The 12,348-nt window shown below is 48.9% G+C and overlaps 1 protein-coding gene across 1 annotated transcript in view; it reads right to left on the reverse strand.

Moving 5' to 3' along the window:
* DNAH9 (dynein axonemal heavy chain 9) overlaps positions 1-12,348 on the reverse strand; it is a 228,924-nt gene that overhangs the window by 127,786 nt on the left and 88,790 nt on the right. The window contains exons 42-46 of the mRNA XM_074160192.1: positions 10,381-10,542; positions 9,069-9,265; positions 6,697-6,859; positions 5,334-5,457; positions 2,735-2,877 (exon numbers count right to left, since the gene is read on the reverse strand). Of these exons, the coding sequence (XP_074016293.1) occupies positions 2,735-2,877; positions 5,334-5,457; positions 6,697-6,859; positions 9,069-9,265; positions 10,381-10,542 (789 nt within the window). The remainder of the gene's footprint in view (positions 1-2,734; positions 2,878-5,333; positions 5,458-6,696; positions 6,860-9,068; positions 9,266-10,380; positions 10,543-12,348) is intronic.

Raw genomic sequence — 12,348 nt, forward strand, 5'->3', positions numbered from 1 at the left:
CCGTGCAGCCCAGCCTCGTCCAGTGGAAGATGTTGCACCACCAGCTGAGGGTCCAGCAACCTCTGCCCTTGAGCCCTCACACTTGGAAAAGCGCACTTGGATTCTTGGAAAAGGCACGATCTAGCAGCAAACACATTTATTTCTCTGCAATTAAAACAAGCAGTGGTGTTAAGCATTGTTATGGTCAAAAGCAGGAGCCTGGCACACTTCCGAGGCTGCAGCCTGAGTTTAACACAACCATTCTTCCCCGCTTTCCCAGTGACACAAAGCTTCGCCCAGCAGGGAACTGGCATCCAGATTCAGCTGGTGCAACCAGGAATTAAAGTGAATGGATGTAAATTCTCCTGGCAGGACCATGGGCCTGCCTGGATTGTTTCCCCGAAAGCCAGCATTGGAAAGGGTTGAGGTGGCTCAAACTCAAAATCTGCTTTTATCAGAATGAGAAATTTTTTAAAATAGAGAAAGCTCAGAACAAAGCAGAATGGAGATAAAAGCATTTGTGAACTCGTTTTCCCTGTTCGTTGCATGTTCACACAGCAGGGCTTTTGCTTTTCAGGCTTTTGTTTCAATCCAACAGCTGCTAAAAGCTTCTGAGCTGCAGTAAATCACAAAGAGCTTCTGGGTCTCTGGGAAATCTCTCTTCACGTTACCCTGGGGCCTGGTGAAGGAGCTGTTACTGCCCAGCTCAGCGTCCTCCAGCCCTTCCTCCCCAGCCCCAGCGCCCATCCCTCCTCCTCTTGCCTGTCCCTGCAGGCTGGGACCCTCGTCCCCCACAGCCACTGCTCCACTCCTCGCCACAAGGAACAAGCCCTCCCTTTTCCAGACGGAAGCTCCTCACCCGGGGTGTAACGTCAGGCCAAGGCAAAGCACCTTTCCCCATGGATGACCCACCACCAGCTTTAACAGCACAAGATGACCCAAGGACCAGAGCCTGCCACCACCATCCATCACAGCCCTTCTCCTGCAAGACCGCTGCGGCTGGATTTAGGGGCTCTGCTGATGAGGCACGGTGAAGGACACAGAGAAGCTGACACCTTGCAATGAAGTAGCAATATCCGAGCAAGGGCCGGTTTGGGAAGCAGCGTATCTCGCTCAATGCATCGCCCCTCTCCCACTCATTAGCCCTGGCTGGCACCTGCACAGCCTCGCAGGTGCCATGGGGCCGGCCACCATTGGCCCAGACATCTCTACAAGGTGTCACCACCTCCACCCTGAGCTACGATCTGGTTTCCGAAGCTGTGAAAGCTCATCTGTAACAAAACCACTTCTGGTTCAATTTCAGAAGAGGCAGCTGGACTCAGAGCTTCTGCTCCTCTGACATGGCCACTGCACGGCCACACACACGCAGGGGACAGACAGGGAGAAATCCTCTCTACTCCTTCAAGCCTAAGCCTTGGGCACCTCTTTGTTGCTCTCTCAGGGCCAGCTAAGATTCAGGAAGCTTTCCAGGGACAAAAGCCCTCTTCTGCACCGACACCACTCCCTCTCTCTCTCGACCCTGAGGCAGAAGGTGTGTTGGTGCTCCTGCTCTGTTGGGCCAAGCCCCACTCCTGTGCTGCTCCCAGAAGTCCAGCATGACCTGGACCAGCAATGACTCCACCAGCTTTCTGCACAGCACATGATGCCATCACAAAAATGCTGGAGAGCATAAACAGCCCTTCCCACTGTCCCCATCCATCTGCTCTAACACGCCATGAAGGAGAAGGGCAGACAAGGAAAAGGGATCAGCCTCATGTAAATCCATTCATGCTGCCCTTCCAGGGTACCTCAACAGCCAACAGGAGTGTATTCAGGGAGGGACACCAGGCAGAAGACAGCCAAGGTGCCAGAAGAGCCACCCAGCAACCTCAGCACCCACCACAGTCCCTCCAGAGGACTGGGTTCCCTCTCTTAGGGCAGTTGTACCATGGCACAGTCACCAAATTTTCCCTCAAAACTCCACTTGCCGGCTGTGCCCCGTCCTAAACTCATACCTCCCGACATCAAAAAGCGTACAGGTCACCCTCCCTCAGTGAACGTGTCCCACCACCACCAACCAAGCAGTGAGTAAGAAGGAAGATCTGCCTTCGGTAAGCAAAGGTGAAGCCTTCCCTCAGGGCCTGCCCGGCCTCGCTGCTCGGGGCCGCAGCACGGTGCGGAACGCAGGTGGGTAAATACCTTCCAGAAGAGTCTAACTCCTCCTTGCACTGTGCCTCCTCCTCGTGCTGGGCATTCCTGGGAAGTCCTGAAACTGTTTTGATGTCTTAGGACTTATTTATAAGGCCTTTCTATGCTGGAATATGGGCTCCAGTGTCATGTCCCACTCAGTTCCCAGCACTCTGGTTTTAAGATAAAGGTGGGGTTTTTTTAATTCTTCTAGCTATGGATTGCCAACAACATGAAGGCTGATCCCCTGTGCAACTTCTCCAAGCAGCAAAACCTAGTCCTAATGAACGCCAGTTAAACCCCAGTGCTTGGCTTTGAAACCGGAGAGGCTGATCCTGTTCAGCTCTTGAAAGAGCAAAATTTTCAAGCCCCGTAGCGCTGTCTCCAGCCCAGGAGGTGATGACGACAGACAGCATTTCTTATGCTTTAGTACGGCTCGCTGAGAGAATCACAGCTGGTACCATGAAGAGGAGGAAAAGCCTTTCAGGCTGCGGTCTGCCCTCCCTGCAGCGCAGCTCAAAGCATCTCCACCCCGTGCCCCTGCACCAAGGTGGGTGGTGAGGACCCAACCCCCCCAGCCCCCTCTCACCTTCAGCTGCCGTCGAACACGCTCGATAAAAAACTTCCAGCAAGCCTCCCTGGAGTCCACCAGCCCCCGGGCTTTGACTTCATTCCTCACGCTGTTGATGATGTTCTCAACTTCATCGTCAGGGAAGAGATCAGGGATCTCACCTAAGAGAGAGGCAGCTTTGGTTCCTGGCCTGGATTGTGTTAGTGTTTGCAGTCCTAGAGCAAAGTGGGGCGACCTCTCCAGGGGTGTGAGGAACCCCCTTCCACGAGAAAAATCATTGCGCCCGGTGCCCACAGGCCCGGGCAGCAGAGAGGAGGCACAGGAGGTCATTATGCTAAAAAACAAATGCTTGTGAAAGCAAACTTTCTTATAAAAGCACAAAGTAAACAAACATAGAATGGAGTCAAAGTACAGAAAGTCCTTTTTTTTTTTTTTCCTGATCTACAGTGCTAATTAATTACCAAAAAAAATCAAATGCCTAATATGCTATACACAATAACAAAGTCATTTTAATTTCACAAATGAATTAGTGACATGTACAATTTCTACAGCTGTTCACCGCCATTTCCAGCAGTGGTCAAATAACTCCCAGATCACCAAAACATTTTAAAAGTCACTAATATTTTAAAACCTTTTAAAACTTAATAGTTATGCAACTGATTGCCAAAAATGTACCCAACCAAGTATTTTTATATAGTGGTTCCTTAATTTATCACCTATTCACTTCCTTTTGGGCTTCTGATTAGATTGAAATCATCGTTATTGAGTGAGATGCTGTCAATATGAGCACTAATCACTTAGGAAAAGACACTAATCAGGAATCTGCTCATTTATAAGAAAGACTAAAATATATATTTTGCTGTAGTTTCTTAGGTGATGATAAGAAGTGAAACAAGTAAGGAAACCAAGCAGCCAGCAGAGAACAGCCAGACCCACCAGTCACACCCATTGGGCAGCACCACCTCATGTCATGGGATGTCACAGTGTCCCTCCATGGCCCCTCAGTCTGGATGCAATTCTGAGCTGCTTCCCTGGACCGTGAGTGAGGAGCTCTCATTTGTCCCCACTTCCCCACACAGCAACCACATGAAAAACTTAACACCTTTCAAAGGTAAGGTGACCTGGACGTGCCAGAGCCCGCTGGTCAGCCTGCCCTGTGATGCAGGACACCGCAGAGCTTCACCTTCACTCACGACATATTTAAGTTATCTACACCACGCATAAGAGGTGGTGGGAGCTACTCATCGTCCTCCACAACAACCCCTGTCCTTACTCCTGGTTAAAAATTCATCACAAGCAGGGCTTGTTTGCTGCTGAAACCATCTGGCCAATTTATAGCCACATATGTCAACTCTGGAGTTACTCACAAACTATCGCTCCCCTGTGCTCTCAACTCTCCACCTCTCACCATCCATGGAGGTCACCTGGACCAGCTGGTACCTTCCCACTCTTGACTCATAAATAAGGGAAAACCTGTCGTGCAGTCAGTAGCAGTGATTTTCCAGGGAGTCTGGGGAACGTGCCCACTCTGGGTTACCCACTGCGGTCACTGTGACACAGCTCGCACTCCCAATTCACGGAATCACGGAATTGTCAGAGTTGGAAGGGACCTCCAGAGATCCTCTAGACCAACTCCCCTGCTAAAGCAGGGTTGCCCAGAGCACATCACTCAGGGCTGCATCCAGGCGGGTCTTGAAGATCTCCAGAGAAGGGGACTCCACAACCTCCCTGGGCAGCCTGTTCCAGGGCTCTGGCACCCTCACCGGAAAGATGTTTCTCCTCATATTTGAATGGAACTTCCCATGTTCCAGCTTGTGCCCGTTGCCTCTCGTCCTATCACTGGAAACCATTGAAAGGACTCCGGCTCCATCATCCTTCAACCCACCCTTTAGGTACTTGTAAACATAGATAAGGTCTCCCCTCAGCCTTCTCTTCTCCAGGCTAAAGAGCCCCAGCTCTTTTGTGCTGTACCTGCAGCGCACCCGGCACAGGGAGTGCTCGAACACAGACATGTGCCGTGCTCTGGAGGGAAATGGAGCATCTGCGTGTAGGCTGACTATCCTGCAATTGTTTGGGCAAGCAACAACTCAAAAACTTACATGCATCTGGAAAAACAGAGAGGAAAAGAACTGGAGTGGGACCAGCAGCCAGTTGATGCACAAAGACACGGTCATCTGGTGGCTTTGCATCATCCACCAACTCACAGAAACTCCAGTCACATATTCCAGCCAGGAACAACCTTCCTTTATTAAACAACTGGAGTGTGGATGCATGGGATCCAGAGGTCAAACTCCTCCTCTGTCAATACTTTCCTTTGGCTCTGTCCTCAGCTGCAGTATCACAACAGACACTTCATCACCACATGCCATGAAGTGTGGAAAACTGGGTACAAGACATCAGAGAAAGAAAAGTATCTACCAGATGATGGAGTGCGTCCTCACCAAGGAGACCTTAGCGCTGCTTTTCCTGTAGAGCTTATTACAGGACCTACAGCCCAGACATCTCCTAGCTAACTTCATAGATAGATTGCCTTCTGTGTATTCTAGAACTGGAGATGCTACTATGAGCAAAACTACATTGCAAAGGGGGAGAGGAGAAAACAAAGCACCAAAAGTACCTGATGCTAAGAAGTCATTCACCAGCACCAAGAACTGCTCATCTGCCACCTGCGCGTCGGTCAACAGGAAAACTGTGCCCACGTTCTTCACGCCAGCTTTCAGGTACTGGTTTGCCAGGTCTGCCTGGAGGTTGAAAAGCAGGTGGACGTAAGGGTTGCACCCACATTCTGCAAAGCACGGGATAGGTACCTCACTGACAACCGGGCTATTTCAGGGTCATCTCATTAACCGAGAACAAAGCAATTGCAATCAATTAGCATGAAGCTGCACTTTGGACACTCTCCATCTTCATGGCTGAGCCTTCCCGGTTACATGGGGGAGTCTATTGCTATCATCACTGTAAGACATTAGGAAGTAAGACCTGATGTCATGCCCAGGTCTGTATAACACAAAAATGAGAAGAAAGCCCCACCGAGCACTGCTGGACAAAGGGCAAGGGCTGTGGCTGGAATACTTAGAGGTCCATGGACATGGCTGGAGACATCAATGCAGCTGCTGGCTGTGGAGACTGCTGGGGGCATTCAGAAAGTCCCGCTCTGCCCTGGGGTGTGGGTACAGGAACTCACACACACAGGGACTGGGAGAGACAGCAGTGACTGGGAACATTGGTCCTTGGTATCCCCGTGCTGTGGATTTCTCTGGTTTCACAAGTATATATGAATAATAGTCTGGGTTTTTTTGCTGAGCTGCTGCAACACATTTTTCTGTTTGTGAGGAAGGGAGGAGGACAAACATGGATTTTTTCACTTGTGTATTTCTTCCTTCTCTTCCAGAGTCCAAGCAGAGACTCACCCTTCAGTCGGTGCAGTGATGCTGACAGAGATCCTGCTCACACAAAGAGCTGTTTCACTTCAAAGGGGACAGTGTCCTCCTAATTAAGGACACCATCTTTTTGGAATCCAAGTTGTTCATGAGATGGGAAAACCACCACCATCCAGCTCAAACTCCATCCTTTCCTTCCTGCCCCCCCAAGCAGGACACAGGACAGGCAGTGGCCCCTGAAGGAATCCACTGGCCAACATTTCAGAAATTCTCTTGGAAGTTCAGCAAACACATGCTTCTTCCGAAAGAATCATTTGTTACTTTCATCACTGGAAATTTGGGTTAGATCAGTTCTAGCAGCCAGAGAGGCCAACGGCAGACAGGGAAACCTGTCACCATCTTGCTCTTCTGTATCTGAGAAAAAAACAAGTCTCCATATTTCATAAATTTTTGAAAATAAGTACAGAGTGAAGGGAATATCAAATTATTTTCCACCTCCACAGACGGAGAAGCAAAGAGATGCAGCAAGACAAAGTCTTCAGGACAAGTTCTGCTTTTTATTTCCTTTCCCTCCACACCTCAGCCTTAAAAATCGCCTACCTTCAGGTCAGGGATCCCGTAGCCTTTCCTCAGAGTGACCTGGAAGACCTCCAGGGAGCTGATGAAGGCTGCCAGCCTGGTCAGGCTCTGCTTCCCGCTGCCGCCCACGCCAACCAGCAGCGCGTTTCCTCTGGGGGACTCCAGGATACGGTTGATGCGGCAACTAAATCAAAGCATACAAAATCTCTCATTAATAAGAGCATTTTTCTATTTCTCTGCCCGGTGCTTTTCAATACATATTTTATTCACTGTGAAGTTGTATTCTCAATGGGATGAAAAATGTCAATCTAAAAGACATGTCAGCAATCGATCCCCACCTCTGCTGAGACCTACACAAAGGACGTAGCTGATGAGAAAAATACTTTGGTGGCAATTCAGGCTGTGCCCAATTTTTTTTCCACCTGCCAAGTCCGGCTGCTCAAAACGATTCTAAGGCAAAGACCTGGACATCTCTGCAGAGAGGACAAGGGGAAAACACATTACACAGACATGCAAAAACTGAGAACAAAATTCAAGGCTCTGACACAGCTCCCCAGTAAAGGTTTGTCCTCACAAAGCATTTGGGTTCATGTTCAGCTGAAGAACGAAACCTGCTATGCATTAAAGCATATTCATATATGTCTAGAATGGCATAAAAATGCATATGGAAAACACAGTCCATGTTTCTTATTTATCCAAACCACCACTACTTAAGAGTGAGATTTTTTTCACTCTTAGAAATGAACTTGCTATTATTTCCCAGGCCTGTTCCCTCATCCTATCTGAGAGTCACATGAGGGGCTCTCCCTACATCCAGTTTATTCTCTTTGAGCAATTACTGGTATCGCCAGGTGTTAAAACCCCAGGAGAGGGGGCTTTAGAGGGTCCTACCACCAGAGGGTGAAAACCTCACTGCAAGTACCATTCCTCCCCCTTACACCATTGCCTTTATTCAGCTCACCTAACTGAGTATTTTCCTAGACTAATCTAATTAATTTTTCCAAGAAGACTGGGAGAAACACTGTACTGCTTTATTACAACTCAATGATCTTATGATTTAATGCATACTCATGACCATGCTGCACACTCAAATCCCGCTTTCCTGGTTATTCTCAATATTAACTGGAGGGATAGTGCCGGGTTTTGTAGGAAATCCTGATTTATGTAAAAGTACAAAGCACCAGACTGATATTACCCTCACCTTTCTGCCAGCGATGGAAGCAGAAACATCAGGACATGAGGCTGTGTATGACTCATCAATACAAAGGATTAAATGCCCACGCTCTAAGGGAAAACGTGCCCCAGCGTAGCCAGCACACACACCACACTGCAAAAGTGACAGGCTGTGGAGCTCTCAGAAGAGAAACGGTTAAACAGCTCGTTAGAAAGAGTAGCGCTTTATATATAATTTTTTCAGTTTGCATGAGAGTAACTGCATTAAGTTGCCAGGTCCAGCAAGAACAGGAATCACACACGCTGGTGTGCAGTGAGACAGCAGCTTCCTCCTGGCTTAGAGTCACAAATCTGCGCCTCTTGACATAACGTTTTCATAGAAAATCAGTTAAAAGTATGATTTACGGGGCAGGTCCATCTTCTGAAGTGACCTAAGGCCAGACCTCCATTTCAGCACCCAGAAATGAGTCTGTCTCTGCTGGGATTCCCGACAAGCATTTCAATCGTGTTTGTCAGCTGGAGGTACCCCTCGCTATCGACACCCCAGACATGGAAATAGCTCCATAATTACCAACTGGAGGCTTCCTATTTTCATATAGCCCCACACGTTCAGTTTCCAGTGGGAATCCAGCCAGACCTCCAAGCATCTAAATGCAAGCAGGATTTTCAAAGGATCAAAGCAGTTTAAATGCCTCAATCCGTTTAAACTAGTGGCCTGAATGCACATAATCTCACTTTATATACATTCCAAAATCCCTCTAAGAACCTGTGTAAGCATGGCTCTAAAGCAGTTGTGAAAGCCAGTATAACTAGTTCTGGAGCTGGCTGTCAAGTGGAGACACTAAAGCACCTGAAGACTGTCATGTACAATAAACGCTGGCGCCATATGCCAAAGGGCCAAAGACATAACAGCAACTGGACTTTAAAATAAGCACCAGCCTGCAGTCCCTCCATATAACACCCCGAGTAAGCACCAGCCTGCAGTCCCTCTATCCAACAGCCCCGGGCACCCCCAGGGACTCAACAGAGCTCTGCAAGAAGAAGTTAGAAGCTAGAGAACCAGTGCAGTATTTATGCTGGACACACCACGTGAAGCTTCTGCGCACCTCCAGCTCCACCAGCTCTAACTGTGAATAATTACACCCACCAGGAAACTCCACGGAAGCAATTTGCAAAGATAAAAGCTATGATGAGACCATAAAGCCAGAAAATCCCCTTACACATGGCACATGGCGTCCTCAAACAGCACCAGGTTCATGGCTGCATTGACCTCATTGTAGTTGTCCAAGGCTTCCACAAGGATCTGGTTCAGCTCCTCCCAGGTTGGAACTGGCCTGTAGCTGGGTTCACCGATGCCTTTAGCAAAATGGCAATAAACATTCATTCGTTTGGTCTGCTCTAAAGTCTCCTCAATGTCCTGTCAAAAATAAATAAATATATATATGTATATAACAAGTGTAGGAAAAAACACTGCAGCTCTATCCCATCTTCCCGAGTAAAGTGTGGTGTTCCAGCAAACGCCTTTTTATGCCCATAGAGCTGCACCTGCATGTTGGAAAAGGGGGAAGAAGGACAAGAGGGAAAGAGGGGGGAAGGAAAAAGCCTCAGTGCTGACTCCTTTTGCTCTAACAACCTTTTGCAAATCCCAACAACTCAACTCGTTGCCGTAGGAGAATGTGGCCGCAGACAAGCCCTGCAGCACCAGCCGCAGCGTTGGGCTGTTGCACGGCCACTGATAATGTGGGGAGGCAAAAGCGCTGCCTGCACTACTTGTCACGGCAGTGACAATGTGTGACCCCTACGGCAGCACCGCGGGGTGACGCCAGGCCTGAGGGAAAGCATATCCAGAGCTTTCCTTTGAAAGATGCTGTGGAAAAAGGGAAAGCACTGAGGATTCATGCCTGCATTTCACTTTGCTCCCATCAAGACTGGGGATCCGATCAATGCTTATAAATACTTAAAGGGAGGGTGTCAGGAAGATGGGGCCGGTCTTTTTTCAGTGGTGTCCAGGGACAGGACAAGAGGAAACGGGCACAAACTTGAACATAAGAAGTTCCATCTAAACATGAGGAGGAACTTCTTTCCTGTGAGGATGGCAGAGCCCTGGAACAGGCTGCCCTGAGAGGTGGTGGAGTCTCCTTCCCTGGAGACATTCAAACCCCACCTGGACACGTTCCTGTGGGATCTGCTCTGGCAGGGGATTGGACTGGATGATCTCCAGAGGTCCCTTCCAACCCCGTATCATTCTGTGATTCTGTATCTGACCCTTCTGCTTTTGCCACATGAGACTCAAAGCACTGAAATAAAGGAATTTAATGAATTCACAGAGCCCAAATCTCCTCTCCCCAGTGCCCTTCTGGAGTCCATCGTTTACCAGTATCATATCAGTGGCCCAGATACGGGTGACAGAGACTTGGCGCCTTCCAGGTGAGGGAGAGTTGGGCAGACCTTGGCTCAAACTTTGGTTTCCCAAGGAACTTTTTTCCTGTGAGCATGTCTGTTATTATCAGAGTTATGAACCTCAACACTTACCTCATAGAATTTCTTCACCATCTCCAGCTGGATTTTATCAAAGGTACCATAATCCCTTTCTTCGACCATCTTATCCCGGTACACCCGGTTTGACTCATGCAGGTAGAGCTTCAGCAGGTCCTGGGGTTGCTTCAGACATTCGGGGGTAGAGAACAGGAGGCCCTGTGGGGAGCAAAGACGTCACAAAATCCCTTCTGGACCCTGAGGGTCTAACCTCACCCCAGCATCCAGGCTGGCACGCTGGAACAGGGCAGAAGCGCTCTAAATGCAGAGTTATTATAGCGACCTGCAACTGAACTGCTGAATCAGCCCCTACTCGGCCCCTGGAGAACGTGCCCTTCGTTACCCCCGATCTCCCAAAGCCATTTATATTCGTTATCCTCATTTTGATACCCCAAAGAGCATCCCCGAGGCAGCCTGGCTGGGCTGGTGGTCCTGGGCTCAGCAGCAAAGAGCCTGCAGGGTGAGGCACCAGCCCAGACGTGCAGCTTTTTGCATCCCAACACCACGCCATGGGAGCTCTGTCAGAAAGGAAAAAGAGTTCAGAAATTTTAGTGGCGATGATTTTATGGTTTTTTTAATCAATTAATTTTAATTAGGTGCATTCTGCCTGCAGGAAATATTAGTTACTGTCTGCTTATCACAGTATGTTTACCATGAACTCTATTAAAATGCATAAAAGAATTATATTTCAAAGAGGTGTCGCCTATAACTAAGCCTATTAACAGCACACAGGGGTTTCAATGGCACGAATTAAATAGACAGCTTTTATTCCTAACATCTAATTATTTATACATAAAATACAAAATGCATTAGAAGCAATGTAAAGCGGTCCCTCTCAGCTCACTGGCCCACGGCACAAATCGTTTGGGTTTCACATTTGTCATTACAGCTGCCAAATTGCTATTTTATTTCAGAAAAAAAAAAATTAGTGAGAAGAGCTGACAACTCGAGAGAAAACCATTCAGGTCCTAAAATGATTTATAAAAAACACCACTAACAACCGCAAATCATGGAGTCACTCTAAAGACACCCCCAGCCACAAAAGCTGTGGTGCTCTTGATGGAAGCACACGTAGGGCAGCTTCAGAGGGAAGAAAATCCACTCTTAATAAACTGATGACAGGTTTGCGAACTAACAGTTCTCTTTCCTTCCTTTGCAAACCCGACCCCTGCTCCTCCCAGCAGTTACTGGGCTCCTGCCCAACTCAACCCACTGCATCCCCGATGAGCGATGGGGACGCTCCGTGGGGGAGGCTGAGACCCCAGGAGAGGCCGCAGTGGCTGTGGCTGGGACATGTGAAGGATGCGTGGCCGTGGGTCACTGTGTCTGTCATGACTCTGGTGCCAGCACGCAAAAAAACCCTCCGAAAAAGGGATAACCCCTTGCCCTTTGCCTCGTCAATGCAAGATTTATCCATCTGGCTGTTGAGTCCTCAAAGTTGCATTTCAGTCAAATCTTCCAGCTTCTCCTCCTCACCAGAAAGGCCAGAAGCTGGTCAGGAAGCCCTCTCCACCGCAAGGAGGCAACGATACGGAATATCACGACATTGGTGATAAAATAGTGAAACTCCTGGAGAGGTGTTTGGTGGGGGGAGGCTGTGCCCATGGGGGTGCGGGGGAACCACCGTCCTCCGGCCGAGACTCATCAGATGGGGATTTATTAGCGGGTAATTCTGAGCGACAGGCTCCTCAGCAGCTTAGTAACCGCCCCGGGAGAGGATGCGTGTCTGGCACAGAAACAGGGAGTATGTTAATCATCCCCACAAGGCTTGTCTGCTGTGTTGTCGTCACGCATCGAGGTGCCAGAGGAGATGGGCTGTCGCAGCTCTGACGAGGCAGGGCCTGACCTCAGCCCGTTGCGTGTTTTTTTTCCCCATGATCTCCATGAAAAGGAAAGCGAAGAGCACCCATGACCCTGTCAGCCTGGCCAGGGAGCATGTCCCCTCCCAGCATGACCTCACGTGCT

Source organism: Numenius arquata, chromosome 17, assembly GCF_964106895.1.
Source record: "Numenius arquata chromosome 17, bNumArq3.hap1.1, whole genome shotgun sequence".
In the NCBI taxonomy this organism is placed as follows: domain Eukaryota; kingdom Metazoa; phylum Chordata; class Aves; order Charadriiformes; family Scolopacidae; genus Numenius; species Numenius arquata.